The sequence below is a fragment of the Hyperolius riggenbachi genome, chromosome 1, assembly GCF_040937935.1.
Source record: "Hyperolius riggenbachi isolate aHypRig1 chromosome 1, aHypRig1.pri, whole genome shotgun sequence".
Lineage (NCBI taxonomy): Eukaryota > Metazoa > Chordata > Amphibia > Anura > Hyperoliidae > Hyperolius > Hyperolius riggenbachi.
In genome coordinates this window covers 84,884,268-84,905,764 of record NC_090646.1, presented here as the reverse complement: position 1 = coordinate 84,905,764, position 21,497 = coordinate 84,884,268, and the positions used below count along the sequence as shown (strand labels likewise).

General features: G+C 45.1%; 1 protein-coding gene across 1 annotated transcript in view; it reads right to left on the bottom strand.

Annotated features, from left to right (window-relative positions):
* Positions 1-21,497, bottom strand: part of POLN (DNA polymerase nu) — a 149,343-nt gene that overhangs the window by 121,292 nt on the left and 6,554 nt on the right. Inside the window, exons 2-4 of the mRNA XM_068276030.1 lie at positions 17,393-17,499; positions 9,078-9,150; positions 2,655-2,818 (exon numbers count right to left, since the gene is read on the bottom strand). Of these exons, the coding sequence (XP_068132131.1) occupies positions 2,655-2,818; positions 9,078-9,150; positions 17,393-17,492 (337 nt within the window). The 5' untranslated portion in view covers positions 17,493-17,499. The remainder of the gene's footprint in view (positions 1-2,654; positions 2,819-9,077; positions 9,151-17,392; positions 17,500-21,497) is intronic.

The following is a 21,497-nucleotide window of genomic DNA, read 5'->3' as shown; positions in this document are numbered from 1 at the left end:
GAAAATAGCTGGCAGCGGGGGACCAGAGGATTAGTGAGTGGCTGCGAGGGCACAGGACTGCTGCAGGGGGCTGGTAGAAGCCCCAGGTGAGTAAAACTGATTTTTTTTTTCTGGCTTAATTGTCTCTTTAAGGGATTTACTGCACAAGTCTGTAATTTACCTTACTGGTCAGTATTTTTACATTTCCATGCGGTAACAGGCATAGTGAATTGAGTTTTTAAAACCTGTTTTGTTTTTTTGCATTACCGTATTCGGTCACGCTTAGTGAACTGAAGCCTTTGTGTTTGAGCTGTAGTTGTTGCCAACGATGAACCAGGGCAAAAACGAACAAACTGATTTTTGGGAAAGATTGCCTCCTATGATACCGCCCACTAAAAAGTCACTGAGCTCTTCCATTATATCCATTCAAAAGATGATCTAACAAGATTGCATTCTTGTATGTATTTAGGAAAGGGTTCTTTACAATGATTAAGATGTGGAATGCATTGCCACAGGAAGTAGTTATGGCAAATTCTATATCTGCATTTAAAGGAGGCTTAGATGCTTTCCTTGCATTGAAAGACATCCATGGCTATAATTACTAGGTAATGCCCAGTGATGTTGATCCAGGGATTTTATCTGATTGCCATCTGGAATCGGGAAGGAATTTTTCCCTTTTGGGGCTAATTGGACCATGCCTTGGGTTTTTCACCTTCTTCTGGATCAACAGGGATATGTGAGGGAGCAGGCTGGTGTTGTACCTTGTTCTCTGGTTGAACTCGATGGACGTATGTCTTTTTGCAACCCAAATAACTATGTATGCTTGACCTTGCATTTGTTGGCATTAATGAGTTGGGGTGACGTAACCCAACCCATTGATTAGAGGTGTCCATATAGTTTTGATCATGAAGTATACCTACTAACAGCAACAAGCTCGCTAGAGACACAACCTACTTTTTAGTCTGAGTTATGACCCCGGCTCAGAATTTCCTCCAGGACACTATCTGCATGGACTCTGAAAGTTATCCCCATTTCTTGAGTGCATGTCCACTTTTTTCCAACAGCCCAAAAATATACTAACTTAACTACTTTACGACCGATCCAGGGCAATTGGCATGAAGTCCTGGGGCGGGGTTTTGCAGGAGATCGTGCGCACCGCTAGGAGACTGTTAGACGGTGAAAACGCCATCTATTTACAAATTACAGCGCTGCGATCTAAGGCAGAGCTGTACTGGGGAAAGCCATGTGACACGGCTGTCCCCCTGGGTGCCACAGAGAGAGATCGGCTCTCATAGGCTGATGTCTATGAGAGCCGATCGCTGTGATTAGCTGCTATGTGGAGGGAGGGTGGAAATAAAAATAATTTTAAAAAAGCACTTTTTATTTTCCAAAGCTAATGGGAACCGTTTAAAAAAAAAAAAGTCAGATACTCACCTAAGGAGAGGGAGGCTCTGGGTCCCATAGAGCACTCCTTCTCCTCTTCCAGTGCCCGCTGCTGTCCTGGCTCCCCGTAGCGAGATTTGACCGAATTCGACCGTTTCGGTCAAATGCCGCAGTTTCCCGGCTGAAGGGAGGCTTCGGAAATGCTTCGGGTGCCCGAATGCTCCCGAAGACGGGCCGCTATACACTGCGCACGCACGTGCGCCCTCTATGACGCACTCGCGTGTGTGCCACCTGTCTTCGGGAGGACTCGGCTCCGGAAGACTTCCGAAGTCCCCTCGGCGTGGAATGAGAACGGAGGAGCCTGCGCAGCACTGGGGGAGGAGAGGGATGGCTCATCAGGACCCAGCCTTCCCTTTCCTTAGGTGAGTATCTGCCTTTTTAAAAAAAACAAAAAAAACGGGGTTACATTAGCTTTAAATAAAACAAATAAATATTAAAAAAAAAATAAACAAACACCCCAGCAGAGATCAGAGCCAACCAACAAAAAGCTCTGTTGGTGGGCAGAAAAGGAGGGATCACTTGTGTGCTGAGTTGTACGGCCCTGCAGCGAAGCCTTAAAGCTGCAGTGGCCTAATTAGCAAAAAATAGCCTGGTCACTGGGGGGGCGGGGGGGGGGGGGGGGGAGCCTGTGGTTCTTAAGTGGTTAAATGATTATCTCTAAAGTTGTCCTTAAACTATGGCAGGGAGTTCTCAGAACTACTCTGGGACATGAATATTTCCAGAGAGCTAATTGGTCAGTGCAGAAACTATGGGCTGGACGTAGGAATGGGAAGATCTGTTATCATCCATAACCTTCCCCCTACTTAGGTAAGTTTCAATTTTCTCACTTCAGGTTTTCTTTAAAGTGACCCAGAGACGCTGTTAATGAAAGATTTTTACTTATCCAGGGCTTCCTCCATTGCAGCCAGTTGTGTGCTGTCTCTTTTGTTCTTTTGGAGTTGTCCGAAGCCGTTTGAGCAGTCCGGCTTGAGACCTGGCACCGGCAAACCATCAGTTTGGGTATACCTGATTTACTGCATCCTTGGCAATACACACTGTATCGTTTGCCTCTAATATATGACTTTAGCTCGGTTTTATCTTGGCAAGGTCTATAGCCTGTCCATAGTAAGAATTCCTGGTCATATTTCACAAGGAATATATGGTCCCACATATGTCAACACTGAATTATGCCGCTATTACTCTTTCAGATATTGCAGGACATAGAAGGAGTTCTTAATGTTGTTTAGACTCACCATTTATTTGAAATTCATTCTGTAAAGCAGGAGATCCTCTTGTGTCAAAGTGGGCAAGTTGGGTGTGATCTTCCAATGAAGCATTCCAACAGTGGTCCTCACTGAGGTCTCTGGTTACTGACACATTTTCTTTATATTTTAACCCAATTTCATGACAAACCTCTCTGGTAAAGTCAGGAATAAATAAGTTTATGCCAAAAGAACACAAAGAGATAAAGACAGAAACCTATTATTTTTACCCTTTTCCTAAAATCATACAAGATCTCTAGGTGGTACTAAACAGTCTCTAAGGCCCCATTCACACTTGAAAGCGCAAAACGCCGGCGATTACCACTGGAAAAAAAATCACTGGACACTGCAGCGATTTTCCCGCGATCGCGTTAGCACTTCTATAGCACTGAAACGCGAACGCCAGGAAATCGCCTGAAAATGGTGTAGGCTACGTGTTTGGTGATTTGCGGTAATCGCTGACGATTAACGCAAATGGCCCAAGTAAGAATGGGCCCATAGGGTATCATAGCACTAGCGCTTTCAAAAGCGATAGCGCTTAAGCGTTGTGCCGAAATCGCAGGCAAAATGCTCTAGTGTGAATGGGCCCTTAACCACTTGCCCACCTCCCACAGCCGATGGGCGGCGGCAAGGGCTGGGCCCAAACGACCGCAATACGCCCATCGGCGGCGGGCGCGGTTATGCAGCGATCGCGTCATAAGTGACGCGATCAGCCGCCGGCGACAGGCTCCGCCCCCCTCACGCAGCAACCCGCCGGCCGCTTGGAAGCGCTGGCGGGTTACTAGCTACCGGATCGCCACAAGTAAAGCATATAATACGCTTTGTAATGTATACAAAGCGTATTATACAGGCTGCCTCCTGCCCTGGTGGTCCCAGTGTCAGAGGGACCACTAGGGCAGGCTGCAGCCACGCAGGTAAACAACCAAGCACACTGATCTGCCCCCCCTTCCCTCTGATCGCCCACAGCACCCCTCAGATCCCCCTCCCCCCTGCCCATCCCTCAGACCCCTGTTTGCACCTAATCACCCCCCCTAATCATCCATCAATCACTCCCTGTCACTATCTGTCAGCGCTATTTTTTTAATTAGTCCCTAAACTGCCCCCTGGGGGCTCCTGATCACCCCCCCACACTCTCAGATCCTCCCCAGACCCCCCCAGCCTCCCCCGTGTACTGTATACATCTATCCTCTCCTGTAATCACCTGTCAATCACCTGTCATTCACCCATCAATCACCACCGGTCACTGCCACCTATCAGGTCAGACCCTAACCTGCCTCTTACGGGCATCTGATCACCCTCCCACACCATCAGACCTACCCTCAGATCACCTCCAAAGTGCATTGTTTACATCTGTTCTGCCATCTAATGACCCACTGATCACCCATCAATCACCCCGTCGCCACCTGTCACTGCTACCCATCAGATCAGACCCCTATCTGCCCCTAGGGCACCCAATCACCAGCCCACACCCTCAGAACGACCTCAGACCCCCCCCCCCCCCCCAGACCTCCCCCCTGTGTACTGTATACATCTATCCTCCCCTGTAATCACCCGTCAATCACCTGTCATTCACCCGTCATTCACCCGTCAATCAGCCGCTGCCACCTATCAGATCAGACCCTAACCTGCCTCTTACGGGCATCTGATCACCCACCCACACCATCAGATCGCCCGCAGACCCACGCTCAGATCACCTCCAAAGTGCATTGTTTACATCTGTTCTGCCATCTAATCACCCATCAATCACCCCCTGTCACTGCTACCCATCAGATCAGACCCTAATCTGCCCCTTGGGAACCCAATCCCCCGCCCACACCCTCAGAACGCCCTCACACCCCAGCCCTGATCACCTCGCCAGTGCATTGCTTGCATCTATTCCCCCCTCTAATCACACCTTGAGACACCCATCAATCACCTCCTGTCACCACTGTCACCCCCTAGCACACCTACCCATCAGATCAGGCCCTAATTTGTCCCGTGTGGGCTCTTGATCACTCGGCCAACCCCTCAGATCCCCCCCCCTCAGACCTTCTTCCGATCACCTCCCCAGTGCATTGATTGCATCTATTTCCCCCTCTAACCACCTACTTAGACACCCATCTATCACCTCCTGTCACCCCCCTAGCACTCCTATCCATCAGATCAGGCCCAATACAACCTGTCATCTAAGAGGCCACCCTGCTTATGACCGGTTCCACGAAATTCGCCCCCTCTTAGACCACCTGTCATCAAAATTTGCAGATGCTTATACCCCTGAACAGTCATTTTGAGATATTTGGTTTCCAGACTACTCATGGTTTTGGGCCCCTAAAATGCCAAGGCAGTATAGGAACCCCACAAGTGACCCCATTTTAGAAAAAAGACACCCCAAGGTATTCCGTTAGGTGTATGACGAGTTCATAGAAGATTTTATTTTTTGTCAAAAGTTAGCGGAAATTGATTTTTATTGTTTTTTTCACAAAGTGTCATTTCTCAAAAAACAATAAAAATCAATTTCTGCTAACTTGTGACAAAAAATAAAATCTTCTATGAACTCACCATACTCCTAACGGAATACCTTGGGGTGTCTTCTTTCTAAAATGGGGTCATTTGTGGGGTTCCTATACTGTCCTGGCATTTTAGGGGCCCTAAACCGTGAGGAGTAGTCTTGAAACCAAATCTCTCAAAATGACCTGTGAAATCCTAAAGATACTCATTGGACTTTGGGCCCCTTAGCGCAGTTAGGGTGCAAAAAAATGCCACACATGTGGTATCGCTGTACTCAGGAGAAGTAGTATAATGTGTTTTGGGGTGTATTTTTACACATACCCATGCTGGGTGGGAGAAATCGCTGTGTAAATGGACAATTGTGTGTAAAAAAAAAATCAAAACATTGTCATTTACAGAGATATTTCTCCCACCCAGCATGGGTATGTGTAAAAATACACCCCAAAACACATTATACTACTTCTCCTGAGTACGGCAATACCACATGTGTGGCACTTTTTTGCAGCCTAACTGCGCTAAGGGGCCCAAAGTCCAATGAGCATCTTTAGGCTTTACAGGGGTGCTTACAATTTAGCACCCTCCAAAACGCCAGGACAGAAAACACACCCCACAAATGACCCCATTTTGGAAAGTAGACACTTCAAGGTATTCAGAGAGGGGCATGGTGAGTCCGTGTCAGATTTCATTTTTTTTTTGTCATAAGTTAGCAGAAATGGAAACTTTTTTTTTTTGTCTCAAAGTGTCATTTTTGTGACAAAAAATAAAATCTTCCATGAACTCATCATGCCACTCAGTGAATACTTTGGGATGTCTTATTTCCAAAATGGGGTCATTTGGGGGGTATTTATACTATTCTAGAATTTTAGCACCTCATAAAACCTGACAGGTGCTCAGAAAAGTCAGAGATGCTTCAAAATGGGAAAATTCACTTTTTGCACCATAGTCTGTAAATGCTATAACTTTTACCCAAACCAATAAATATACACTGAATGATTTTTTTTTTTTTATAAAAGACATGTAGCACAATACATTTGGACAAAAATGTATACAGAAATTTTACTTTATTTGAAAAATGTCAGCACAGAAAGTAAAAAAAAAATATCTTTTTTTTTTGACAAAATTCATGTCTTTTTTGATGAATATAATAAAAACTAAAACTCGCAGCAGCAATTAAATAGCACCAAAAGAAAGCTGTATTAGTGACAAGAAAAGGAGCTCAAATTCATTTGGGTGGTAGGTTGTATGACTGAGCAATAAACCGTGAAATATAAAACATATTATCAAAGCGCTATAGCTGATACAAATTTAAAACTGTATAAAAAGTCCCAGCGGAGTGCGCTACCACAAGGTCCGGCAAGACCTAAACACTTATACACAATCGCTTAAGCGCACATCCTATTTCATATAAAAGTCCACATAAACACCATTCAGGAGTTCTCAATGCCGTTCTCATATGCAATTTCTTGATCTCTTATGCCACCATCACCATGGACACCCAACAGTAAACAGACTCACCAGATGTATTGGCCACTGCTAGACTGGCCAACCATGCACAAATCCAGGAGCCCCAGTACTTCAGGATCCTGGTACCGCTGTGATGCTGTCCGTTTAGACCACCATCATCCTCCCCATAGTCCATGCAATGTACCTCAAAGAAATAGCCTCCATAGCGTAACTCCGTAAAATACTTAAAACTTTAATTCCTTTAGATTGTAAGCCTCTGGCAGGGTCCTCCACTCCCTAGTGTAATCTACAGGATCATGTGCTCCTGTGCTATGACAGCCTGTACTTGTATTACTGGGCCTACCTAACCAGCCCATATTGCATGATCATGTATTTTGTACAATTTGCATGTATAACTTTGTTCTATGTGTATAACCCTATGTCTGTCATCCTTGTATCATTGTATATATTTATTGTCCAGCGCTGCGTAATATGTTGGCGCTTTATAAATACAATAAATAATAATAATAATAATAATTATAAAATTGCACTCACATGCTCCAGATTGTATTGCACATATAGAGTTTTACGGGCTCTACCCCGTTGCCTGGCAGGGCACAGCTTGTGTTGGGTCCTCCTGTTCCCCCTCCACTCAGCTTGCAGTCACCACCGCCTCCACCGGCTGTTCACTTCCTGGTATGTCCAACCTCCCGCCCGATTTCGTCACTCCCTCGTGACTCATCAGGGGCACGCTTGCACGGAGTTACGCTATGGAGGGGCACGGAGTTACGCTATGGAGGGGCACGGAGTTACGCTATGGAGGCTATTTCTTTGAGGTACATTGCATGGACTATGGGGAGGATGATGGTGGTCTAAACGGACAGCATCACAGCGATACCAGGATCCTGAAGTACTGAGGCTCCTGGATTTGTGCATGGTTGGCCAGTCTAGCAGTGGCCAATACATCTGGTGAGTCTGTTTACTGTTGGGTGTCCATGGTGATGGTGGCATACGAGATCAAGAAATTGCATAGGAGAACGGCATTGAGAACTCCTGAATGGTGTTTATGTGGACTTTTAGATGAAATAGGATGTGCGCTTAAGCGATTGTGTATAATAAACCGTGAAAGCTGCAGTGGTCTGAATGGAGAAAAAGGCTCTGGTCCTTAAGGGGCGAAAAGACTGTGGTCCTTAAGTGGTTAAACTTCTAGAAGTAGCTTCAACTAATAAAAGCAGTAGTTGCTAAAAATGCCCTTTAACCCCTCAGGCAATAAAATACTCAAAATAATTTTCATAGTACTTTTTCACCTACTTTTTGGGTACTTTTCAGCTGAAAAGTGCTGGAAAGCTATTTTGAACAGAAGATGAAACATTATCTCCTAAGAGAAAACTAGGGAGAAAACGTTAATTGCATATGAACCAAAGTGCCTATTGATTGCTCTCTGATCAGAATCTAATCAGATTCCTTCCTTCCTCGCACAGCACAATGGGCCTGATGCGCAACACTGCAGTAAAATTGCAGTGTGCAGGCAGGGCACAGCACGTTAACTCTTTACCCCACAGGTGTTACCGAACTAACGCCCACGTTGCAATGGTAATGAGCGGCGGAACCCTTGTTACCATAGCAACATGCGTTAACCTGGTGCTAATGGGTTAACGTGCGATGCTCTCCCAGCGCTAGTAATAGTAAAATAGCCATGCACTTCCTGCGCAGAGCACCTTCACTGCAGTGTTGTGCATAAGGCCAAATGAGTTATAATAGATTCTTAATTTTCTAATGTGTTAGGCGACTGCGAATACCAATAAAATTAATTTACATCAATACATCAAACGAAACCTTGGGGCTCGTTTCTATATAACATGCTTGCATGCACGCTTATGGAAACGCGATCGCAGGGACAGCAGACAGTGCATAGACTGCACTGTCTGCCGTTTCCATTCATGAACTGCGATTCAGCTTTCCATTCAGCGCTGAATAACGCGCATGGCTTGCTGCATTTTCGGGTGATTCAGCCCGCGATCCCATTCATTATAATGAATGGGAAGACAAGCTCCAACCCCCCCCCCCCCCCCACCGCTGGGAGAGATGCGCATGGCAGAGTCACGGGGCGCTTTGCTGCATGGAAACGAGCCATTCGACTGCGCCAGCTATTTTAGACACACCAGTCTGTATGCGTTTCTGGATATTTGCCTTCATACGTCACGGACATCTAAAACTACTAGTACTGAAGATACACCTTTAGATGGCCATGACATATGGCTGCGAACATTTAAAAATGCCTAAAGACATTGGCAGCATGCAAATAAAGTTTTGCTAAAAAATGTCTTTAGCCGTTCTTGGCCTATAGAGGCAAAAATTCCAAAATTTCTAAGGACGCCAGCCTAGGGGTTAACGTCAAAATCAAGTGCATTTTATTCATGCAAAATGCATTCCCATTGACTTTTTTTAAAAAAAAAAAAGTTAGATAATTTAATAATTACTTACATATGTTTAAACTCCAGATGATGTTTTCCAGTGCAAACATTTCTGTCACGAGTTGCATTTTTACAGGACTGGTCTAGGAAAAAGAATAACAGTCTGGTTAGTTTCATGCTTCCGGAAAAGATTTGTTTTTTTTTTCTCTTGGTGACAGATCATTTACATCTGGAAAATAGTAAACCAAATGGTGTTGTCTTCTGCGTGCTGAAAAAAAAAAAAAGTAAAAATGGACAGTAAGCTTAGTAGTTTGTGATGAGTGCCCTCACTGTAACAAATCACAATTTAAAAGCAAATGTGAACTGAACTGAATTAAACTTGAGAGATAATAAAGTGTATGTAAAGTACCAATGATATATAGAACTTTCCGAGGGTTTAAAATTCTTATTTTTAATTTACAGTAATATTAAAGTGAACCTGAAAAAAGCTAGATTCTCACCTATGGGGCTTGATTCACAAAGCCGTGCAAACTGTTTAGCACGGGTGTGCTAAACAGTTAGCACGTGAAGGTTCGTTCGCAGACCTTTGCACGCAAAGTGCCGCGAATCACGGCAAATTGCGCGCGCAAAAATCCGCGATTGCGCAAATCGCGGCACTTTGCGAGCGCAAAAGTCTGTGAACGGCACTTCACGTGCTAACTGTTTAGCACACCCGTGCTAAACAGTTTGCACGGCTTTGTGAATCAAGCCCATGGAGTGGGAAGCCTTCCCGCCCTTTCTCCATGCCTTCTGTCCTCCATTTCAAGATACTTATTCTGACAATCAGCGCTCCTATTCTAATAATGAATGGTTGTCCCCAATCCCTCCAGACCCCATAGATTGCCAAGTTGTAATTTAATTTGCTGAAGAGTTTTAAGGTAGATTTTATAGGAGTCCTCCACCTTCCTCCAAAACTGTTGAATTATTGTGCAGCTCCAAATCATGAGTGAGATGGTACCCTACACTACATCTCCAGCAGATGCTATTCAATTTTAACAAGTGAGAGGGGGAAAGGTAGCACCTAGATAGTGACTTATAATAAGTTCATTGGAGTACTCAAAGTACACCAGAGATGTACTTGCATCCATGGAATACATCTCCCAGATTGAGAAGAAGCCGGCACCATCCATGAATTAACGATATGCTCTTTTATTTTAAAGTTGCATTACAGCATGTCAAAGCGATGTTTCGAGGCAAACCTCTTTCTCAAGCTAATGCTGCAAGTCAAATACAACAACAAGGTTCAACATACAGGTTTATATAGTCCACATGGTACAAAGCAGCCAATCATGTATCAAACAGTTGTACACCAATCACTATGGTCGTGTGGTAGTATCGGACCTGATGGGAAACTTCAAGGCTGCTTTCTCATAGGATCATTTAAAATAGAGTCCACCCACACCAACATACCTGCCCCTTGTCACCGCAGATGCCCCGCCCCTCAGACCTCTCGCCATTACTCATGTCAGCCCGCGGCAAACATTACTTCTGTTTAGGTATGCTAATCTGTGGAGCACACTCATTGGTCGCTCCCATTTTGTTTATACAGTGTGGTCTTGTCACCGCCGCTGCCCTCGTTTACATCTTGTGACGTGGAGCAGAAGGTTACCTGTCCGCTCACGTCACTACCCCTCCGACAGATGCATAGTGGCTGCGCATGCATACAGCCATTCGCGTCATCCCACTAGTTCCCTGTTAGGTCCCCTTACTGCGGCCTGACATGAGTGACGGCAAGAGGTCTGAGGGGCGGGGCATCTGCGGTGACAAGGGGCAGGTATGTTGGTGTGGTATTTTGAATGACCCTATGAGAAAGCAGCCTTGAAGTTTCCCATCAGGTTCGATAACACAAGGACCATAGTGATTGGTGTACAACGGTGTGATACATGATTGGCTGCTTTGTACCATGTGGACTATATAAACCTATATGTTGAACCTTGTTGTTGTATTTGACTTGCAGCATTAGCTTGAGAAAGAGGTTCGCCTCGAAACGTCGCTTTGACATGCTGTAATGCATCTTTAAAATAAAAGAGCATATAATTAATTCATGGATGGTGCCGTCTTCTTCTCAATCTGCATCCATTGATCTGGAGTGCTGCCAGACCTTTCCTAGGCACATCCGCTTGTGCTATCTAGAGGAGTGCTTCACATCATTGCATCTGGATTACATCTCCCGGCACGCATTGGGGCGTGCGCGTGGCACTGTCAGGAATTACAAAAGCCGGCAGGTCGGGTGGAATGTGGGTCATCTCGTACGGGCAAGAGAAGCAGGACTCCATAGTTAGATAATTATGCTTCCCCCAATCCCCAATGGCACACACCATTACAGAACTCCCTAATGGGTTAGTTCATGTTATTTGTTGTTGTTTTTTAAATTCTGGTACTCAGGTCAGGGGTTTCATGCATGTACCACCCATTTCAAAACACCCCTCAGCATCTCAATGGAATTTAGATCTGGTCTTTCACTCAGCCACTCCATGGCCCTCAATTCCTTAGTTTTCAGCCAGTCCTTGGTGGATTTATTGGTATGTTTTGAATCATGGGCGTATCGCAGGGTCCAGTTTTGTTTCAGCATTAATTTTCTTATAGATGGTCTCACGTGTTCCTTAAGCACCCAATGACACACTAGAGAATTCATGGTGGATTCTATGATGATGAACTGGCCATGTCCTGCCACATCAAAGCATCCCTAAGCCATGACATTTGCACCTCTATGCTTCACTGTTGGTATGAGGTTCTTTTTCTAAAATGCTGTATTTGGGTTATGCCAAACATGTACTCTGTTCTGATGCCGAAATATTTACATTTTTGTAACTGTACAAAGAAAATTATTCCAGAAGTTGTGGTCCTTGTCTGTGTTCTCTCTGGCAGACTTCAGGCTGGAGTAGATGTTCATCTTCAAGAGCAAAGGCTTCCTTCTTGCACACCTCCCATGCAAGTTAAGTTGTGTGGTCTCCTGATTGTAGAGGAATGCACTTTCACATCAACATACAACAGTAGCAACATGCTGTAGATCCCGTGATGACTTTAGGGGTTTTGGTGATTTCTTACAGCATCTTGCACTCTGCTTTTGGGGTTTACTTGCTTGAACAACTAAGCCTGGTACTTGTTTTGAAAGTCCTCTACTTGTAGACTATTTTCTGAACAGCAGAACAGCCGATTTCAAATTATCTTAGTACCTTTTTAAATTCCTAACAAAGACCTCTAAGCTGCTACAATCTTCTTTCTGAAGGCCTCAGGCAACTCTTTTGATCCCAACATGGTGTTCACTCTCACCTCAGCAGTCAAGAGCACACCAAACAAATGTCTGAGGATTAACCTTTTAGCAGCCCCGTCTGCATTATCCTGCGAGAGATAAGGCAGGTTAGGGCATCCACTGCTGGCTAATCTCTTTGTGCTGCATAACGCAGCCATGCAGAGCGTGTGCAAGGAGCTGTCAGTTACCTGTTCCAGACAGCTGTATTGGATTTTCCTCTCCTCTTCCTCCACCCGCGGCACTGCACTCCCAATATCATCTTCTGAGTCCCGATCACATGATACAACGTGATTGGAACCCAGAGGGTGATGTCAGCATTGCATTGCCGCTCGGTGGTGGAATAGAGTCTCCTCCATCACCCATCTTCCACCACCGGGCGGTGCTATAATGCTGACATCATCCTTTAGGTTCTGATCACATCATGTGATTGAGACTCAGAAGACATGTCGGGAGTGCAGCGTCACTGTAGGTGGAGGAAGAGGAGAAGCTGATCTAGCATCTGGACAAGAAAGTATAAGTTCCCTGCCACTCCCTGCGTAGCCTGTCAGGCGGTTGAAGCACACTTCCACAATGGCATAAAAAAGGTGGCCCTGCTGAGTACATATAGTTTTACCATATGTGGCTGCCAAAGGGTTAAATAGGACAAAAAAAATCTTCAAAATGCAGAGTAACGATGTTCTAATCATGTGCACCTGATGTGATACACCTGTGGGTGATAAATCTGGGAAAGATGAGGAGAGGGTCTTCTCTGCTAGGGTGCTAACCCAAAAACAGATTTGGGATGGCATTATAGCATCATCACAAGAGAGTAAAATAGTATAGAATGTAGACCAGAGGGTGGAGAGGGAGGAGTCTGGAGGGTATGCGTTTTTTCTTTGTATGAAGAAAGGGTGGTGTATGTCAGGTATGAAGTTGTATATTTGCCTCATTTTGTTTTTCTTTTGCTATTATGCCTTTTGTCTTAAATGTATCACGAGGTGATAGTAAGCTTTACTTATGTGTGGCAGGAAGATCTCCTTGTTGGCATACATTAAAGGGGAGAGCTGTCACAACATTATGATATGACATCACGGATCACATTATAAGAGTTTACCCAGCAACTGCTTTTTGAGGCCTCTATGGTGTGCGTTGGTGGTGGGTCCACATGCAATCAGACCATATCGGTAGACAATGTGATGACGATTAGTGGAAAAATATGTGATGGACTGCTCCCTCCTCTTTCATGTTTTTAATGTTTTTTAAAGGGACTCCGAGCAGTGCAGAAACTATGGAAAGATGCATATCATGTTAAAACTCTTTTTCTCCTCTTTCCAATGATATATAAACCGCCGCCCTACGCCTTTCAGTTTTTTCGCAATTTTCGCGATCGAAATTGCCGCGGCCGCGATTTCGATCACGAAAATGGAGAAAACTAAAAGGCGTAGGGCGACGATTTATCGTCATAAAGAGGAGAAAGAGAGCTTTAAAATGATATCCATCTTTCCATAGTTACATTGTATTACACAGGGCGACTTTTTCAACAGAATGGAGCTGCTGACTTTAGGAAAAAGTCGCCCTGTGTAATACAATGTAACTGTGGAAAGATGGATATCATTTTAAAGCTCTCTTTCTCCTCTTTCTGACGACACCTAAATAGTCGCCCTACGCCTTTTAGTTTTCTCTATTTTCGCAGTGGCAATTTCGATGATATCCATCTTTCCATAGTTCTTGCACTGCTCGGAGTCCCTTTAAAGGGGATACTATGCTGTTTTTCCTATCCATGGTTTTGTATCAAATAAACATTTTTCTATAAGCACATGCAGAGCCTTCTGGTCCCATTATTATATATGACCGATTACATTTTTCCAGGAGAGCTCTCCTCGATTAAGAGTAGTGCTAAGTAGTATAAGCACATCTACCCACATTATTTAGATATTCCTGAGGCTTCTTCCAGCCCCTAGAAGCCTCTCTGGTCTCTTGGAGCAGTTTAGTCTTCCTCCAGGGTCAGCTCCGTACATATCACCAACCCGATTGGTGCTTCTGTGCATGCACAAAATGCTCCCAGCCATAGTAACGTATGGAGCTGGTACCAAGTACCTGGAAAAAGACGGAACCGCAGCGAGGGACCAGAGAGTCTTCTAACGGCTGGAAGAAGTCCCAGGTAAGTAAAGCTTACTATATTTTGCTCACCTCGGGATTTCTTTAACTCATTAGAAGCCACAGAAAGCAAAGCTATTTTTTTTGCCATGTGCCTTCCCCAGCCTGGCAGGGTGTGCAGGGAAGCTCAGGAAGCGATCATATTTACATGTCCCAATGGCTGAATCAGCATCTCTTCTCTGCCGGTGGCGCTTCAATGCCGACATCTTCTTTGGAGTTCCTCCAATCACATGATATAACATGTGGTCATAACCCAGGGGATGGTGTCAGAGTTGCAGAGCCACCAAGTGGTGGAAAAGGGGTGATGGAAGACTCTCTTTCATCACCCTTCTTCCACCACCTGGCGGCGTTGCACCCCTGACACCATCCTCAGGGTTACGATCACATGTCAGATCATGCCGGGAGTGCAGTGTCGCCGGTGTGCAGCATGGTGGCGTGTGGGCAGCACAGTGGCATAGTGGTTAGCGCTCTCGCCTTGCATCGCAGGGTCCCTGGTTCGAATCCCAGTCAGGTCAACATCTGCAAGGAGTTTGTATGTTCTCCCTGTGTGTGTGTAGGTTTCCTCCCACATCCCAAAAACATACAGATAAGTTAATTGACTTCCCCCTAAATTGGCCCTAGACTAAAAGATACATGCACTACACAATACATACATAGACATATGACTATAGTAGGGACTAGATTGTGAGCTCCTTTGAGGGACAGTTAGTGACAAGACTATATATATATATATATATATATATATATATATATATATATATATATACACTCTGTACAGCGCTGCGGAAGATGTTGGCGCTATATACATACTAAATAATAAATAATAAAGAGGAGATGCCGACCCAGCCGCCCGGAACAGGTAAGTATAAAGAAGCTCTCTGTGCCACTCTCCATGACTACATTAGGCAGTTAAATGGCATATGCTGTTTAAAGACTCCCAGGATGGCATTATCTGTCTCAAGATAATGCATGCTAGGCTGCTATTAGGTTAACTAATACACCGCATAAAATATGGGTCTTTCAATTAAAGTATTGTTTAAATATTTTATCTCAAACAAACCATGGTGCAAACACTTTCCCACATTCAGGAAGGTCCTAATGAAAACAAGTCAATGGTTATGATCAAGTGATTTATTACTGCTGAAGTTTGCAAAAAAATAAATAAGGTAAATAAATAAGGCAAAACTCTTTCAAACTGTTAAGTAACGATGTTCTTCATGTGCACCTAATGTGATACACCTGTAGGTGATTCAACCCATCCCCTATGGTCCTCCAACGAACTTTGCATAACTGCCCCGTGCATTTCTCACTCCCATGTGCGCCTGCAGGATTTCTCAAGTGCCACCCCCACCCTCTGGATCCCACTTCCACTGCCCATCAGACTTGCCCCCTCCTTCAACACATTCAAGCAAACCCTCAAAACTAACCTCTTCAAGATGGTCTACCCACCCCCCACCACACAGTAAATCTTTACTTAATAATTATTCTACAGCCCTACCTATTGAGTCCATCTCCCCTCCCCTTAGATTGTAAGCCTTTGGCAGGGTCCTCTCTTCCTTACTGCATTCTACATGATTGTGTGCCTCATCATTGTGCTCCTTTCCTATGACAGCCTGTACTTGTACAACTGGGCCTACCTAACCAGCCCAAAATCGCATGACCATGTATTTTGTACATATGTGTAACAATATGTGTCAGCAAGTAACAGAGTTCTGATTCTTAGGTGATATGCAGTATCACCTATAATACAGATATATACCTGATTATATGGTGATCTGCAGAATCACCAATAATACAAGTATACCAGACAGCTAATGTGATAGCAAAGTATAGTGCTTGGTGCAACAGTAGTACTGATAGGTTTAGCTATACCTCACCAGAGGAGCTGGTGGGCACTAACAGTACAGAGCCCCTCACCAGAGACAAGGGCCCTCTGGTGAGAGTAGAGTGGTCAGACCAATCGAGTTGGCAACAGACAGACAGATACGGTACAAAATCAGAAGGCAAAGGCAAGAAGGTTTAAACAGGCAGAGTCGGCAGCAAGATCAGATGGGCAGAAGTATAGAATCACTGAGCGGAAGAGTAGTCAGAACGAGCTAGAGTCATACACAGATAATATACAGTATTTCAATTATAATTATGGCTATCAACAATTCCTATCACTGTGTGAAATCCCCGGTTTCCTCCCGGATCAAAGCACACCGGATCTATCTAAGGTCTGAGCACTAACACGAAGTATTCGCAACAGCAGACAAGTTGCGAGTGATTCGGCAAGGCTTAAGAAGCAGAGGAGACCCCTCCGGCACGCCCACTCCCATCAACCAATGAGGAGCGGCGAACGCCTCCTCTGACGTCAGCCGACCGGCCGGTCAGCTGATGCGCCTCCTCCCCGCATAAAGGTCCTTTCTGTGCGCGCGCGTACGCAACAATGCGACCCTATGTGCTGCTGACAAACCCGTCCTTGGTGTGCTAGACGCCCTAGGCACGGATAGAACGCTAGGCAGAGAGATGGAGGCAGCTGCGGTAGTATCGCTGTTCACCGCAGCTGTCTCTTCCACGTTTGTTACAATATGCCTTGTATAGCTTTGTCCTATGTTGTATAGCTTTGTTACGTCTGTCATCCTTTGTATCTTTGTATGTATTTATTGTCCAGCGCTATGTAATATGTTGGCGCTTTATAAATACAATAAATAATAATAATAGGTGATACATTTGGAGGTGTCCTGACTTACTCCTTAGTCCTCACCACACAGTGCATTTTTGTACAATTACATTTTACAGAACATTTTGAAAAGTCTTTTCTTCAGTTTTCTATTACTTGGATCTCCAGGTTCTGTTAAAATTTAGATTAAATATCCATATTTACAAGAATGTTATGTAAACAAAGGTTTTCATTGGGTGCTTTTACAGGATTGTATATACAGTAATCACATTAGTGCGTATTCAAAGTGGAATACCTGCAGGAATGGGCTGCAGAACTGACAATATTTTCCCAGCAGTGAGTGAAAGGGGCTCTTTGCTGCAGTAAAATCCTAAGTCATGTCTATATTTTTCCATGGTTAACCTGAAAAACATATACATTGATGTAATACATATAAAATTTCATCATTTAAGGAGGTGGAGGAGAAATAACAAAGCACAAAAATATAATACTCTTGCGACCTGAAGAGAAACAGGTGGTTGCAACATTGAGGCTGGTTTTACACTTAAAGAGAAACTCCGACCAAGAATTGAACTTTATCCCAATCAGTAGCTGATACCCACTTTTACATGAAAAATATAATGATTTTCACAAACAGACCATCAGGGGGCGCTGTATGACTGATTTTGTGCTGAAACCCCTCCCACAAGAGGCTCTGGTACCGTACGGTACTCTGGGCAAACTGCCACAATGTAACAATGACACACACAGGAAATGGCTGTTTATAGCTGTCAGTTAAAGCCAGAACAGCTACATAATCTGCCCACAGTAACAATGTCACCATGTAATACATGTCAGAATGTGAATCTGGGAGAGGAAAGATTTTACAATGAGCAAACTCTGACTAAATCATTTATACATAATTATGGTAAAAATTAAGCACCTTTTTATATTAAATTATTTTCACTGGAGTTCCTCTTTAAAGGGAACCTTAACTGCCGTGGAAAAATAAATTCACTTACCTGGGGGCTTTCCCAAGCCTCCTGCAGCCGTCCTGTGCCCGCGCCGGTCCTTCGGTGCCCTCCGGTCTCCCTCCGCCGCTAAGTTTCATTTTCGGACGACTGCCAGTCGTCCTCGGGCCACTTCCGCATTCCTCGTCGTAAACTGCAGTAAAGTGCGTCCGCATGACGCGTTTGGCGTCATGCGCATGACGAAGTGAATTTATTTTTCCACGGCAGTTAAGGTTCCCTTTAAAGAGGAGCTGTTAGGTATAAGGTCTCAGAGAAAAAAAACACATATCAGTAGCTAAATATTTGCTGTACTTACATTACATATGCATTTCACTGTCCACGTTTGGATTTCACAGAATTTTTATATAGTATTTGCAGAGAATGATGCTCCTGACAGCTCATGGCAGGTTCCATGTTTGTCTGTCTTGTATGAAGCCAATTGTGATGTCATATCCTCCCTGCTTCCTGATGATTCAGACTCACAAAAAAAGATCAGGATCAAAGATCCTAATGGTTCATGATCTGGACAACACTACTGTGCAGTAAATATTAATTAGCCATGTGGTTAGGAACAATAGTGGACTCATGCAGTATACTCTAATGGTGGCTATACACTGGTCAATTTGCAATCAGATTCGACCAAAAGATAGATCCCTCTCTGATCGAATCTGATCAGAGAGGGATTGTATGGCCACCTTTACTGCAAACAGATTGAGAACCGATTTCAGCCTGAAACCGATCAATCTGTGAAGCTGCCGCTGCTGCCGCCATCCCCCCCTCCCCCTCATACATTACCTGCTCCGGACGGCGCGAGTCACCTTGTACTTCTTCGCTCCGGCCCGCCACGCTCCGGCTACTGAACTTCCTGTCCAGGGAAAGTTTAAACAGTAAAGGGCGCTCTACTGTTTAAACTTCCTGCCGGGACAGGAAGTTCTGTGTAGCTCTGGAGCCCGAGGCCAAGAAGAAGACCAGGGGACTCGCGCTGGCTGGAGCAGGTAATGTATTACCGCTGTATAGCGTTGGTCGTCGGGCATTCGAACGCCGCTAACGACGCACTCCCGACCCGCCGGCGACCGATAAAAATCTTCCGCACGGATGGGTCGACGGGAATCGACGGGAATGATCGATTTCGGACGGAAATCGATCGTTCTGTCAGCGGTGTGCATGGCAATTTCACAGCCGTTTCGATCACTGTGATCGAAACGCCTGTATATCGGCGGGAAAATCGTTAGGTGTATGGGCCCCTTAACGGAACATGTGTCCTGTGAACAGCACATTGATTTTTTCAGTGCTGTGAGTTTAGGCTGCTGTTACAAGCTGCTGTAACATGAGCCTGTAACTTCCCACTGTGAAAGCAGCCTTAGGGGGCATAAGGAAATGAAGAGGAGGACCAAGGGAGTGCACTGGGGAGAAGCAGCCCCAGAATGCTTTGCAGTATCTGTTATGCGTCCTGCCGGCCTCCTTAGGAACTTGGGAATACTGAGCCTTGCTGTTCAGCAAACATCAAAGTAAGAGAGATTTTTAACTTCAGTATTGCCTTTTTGGCTTCCTGCTAAACTGTTTAAAGGATACCACAACTGAAAATAAGATTGCGGCAGTGTGTGGCGGAGTACAAGTAAATACCTTCAGCTCCTCTTGCCCCTCTCCGTCTGCCCCCGTTCCTCTAATATTCCTACCGGTGCCCGGCGACTTTCTTGACCTATGACCTGGACATACTGCGCCCTGTACGCGCAGTATGTCATCCCCTCTTCACTTCTGGCCGGCGCATAGCATTTGGCTCAGAAGCACGCTGATTCCGCTGCCTCCCCTGGGCTGCGTGTGCGCTCCATTACACTAAGCGTCACATGCTAATCATGTGATGCTTAGTGTAATGGAGCGCAGGCAGACGGAGGGGGGCAGGAGGAGCTGAAGGTATTTACTTGTACTCCCCCACACACTGCCGCAATCTTATTTTCAGTTGTGGTATCCTTTAACACAGGAGAATAGAGGTTTAAATTAGCTTTTGCAGCCTGACAGTTACTCTTTAAACGGTGCGGTGATTGCTCGACAGGGGAGTCTGCCACTGCACCAATCAGTCTTCATATGAGCCTGGGCCCCAGTGCGGCATCAGGTTCATATGCCCGCCTCTCGCTCAGTGACGTACTTCCTGCTGGGCAGGAAGTACGTCACTGGGATTCCCATCGGTACACATATGGGTGCTGCGCTCCCCTCGTGCACACTCACTGCGTCGCCCATTGACTTGCATTACTGCATGATTCGTGCAGTAGGCATGGTTCATACTGTAACGCGCTGCAGACTTTGGGGCAGTTTGGATAATTCCATTTCACCGCATCGCGTCCACTATGCAAGTCTCCATAGACTGGCATTTCCCTTGCGATGAACTGCGGCGAGGAAGAGTACCGCGATGTGATGCAACAAGGTCCAGTGCGCAAGGGGCCTAAATGTACTCAGGGGGTCCTTCTGCAATAATACAAGATGAGCACCATCTCAGAGGCTGCAACTGAGTGGTGGCACCATTTCACTTTCCTGTACCCTTAGGCCTACTTAACAGTGCTCAGTTGCATTGCAAAACAATTATGCATGCCAACTTGCTGCCCATACAATTCTATTGGCCTGTACACAGGGATGTGGAGTCAGTACAAAAAATTATCCTCAGTTTTTGAAACCACCGACTCCAACTCCAGGTACCCAAAAATTGCTCCAAGTCCAACTTCACAGCCCTGGTTGTAACTGATCACATTATTCTAACTTGTTGCATACAGGCTTTATATTAAAGTCTATGTCCAGTCTCCCCTGCAGTTCACATTCATTAGAACGCATGCGTTCTGCAGCTGACCTTACTGTAGGCGATCTGCATCTAGCACCACAACTTGAGGGAGCCCGAAAAGAACTGGTGCCATCACGCAGTTGCCTGTTTATCAGATGATCTGAATGAATGTGTTAGCATGGATTTCAATAAATAATATTTCATTGTAACATTGAAGACAGTTTCTAGATGTTTTATGGTATACCAGAAGACAAAGGCACGGTGCAGAAAATCCAAGGAATTGCCAATTGCCTCAGCAGCATGGAACATAACATGAAAGGGACGAATTCAACCCTGTAGATAAACTAGTGGATCCACCTAGTAGTAGACTTCGCAGCCCCAACAGAAGACTCTTGCATAAACAACCCTCCCTCTTCCCCCTCTGAGTTCTAAAATGCAGTAGAGTTTCAAATAGGCCTAAAGTGCCCTCACAACATTGAGCTTAGCTTGTGAAAGGCAAGTTCTTCTGGGACTACTCTTGTAATTGAACTCATTGCTGGGCAGAATAAATGCTCTACACACACACACACACACACACACACACACACACACACACACACACGATTGCAAAAGTATTCGGCCCCCTTGACATTTTCCACATTTTG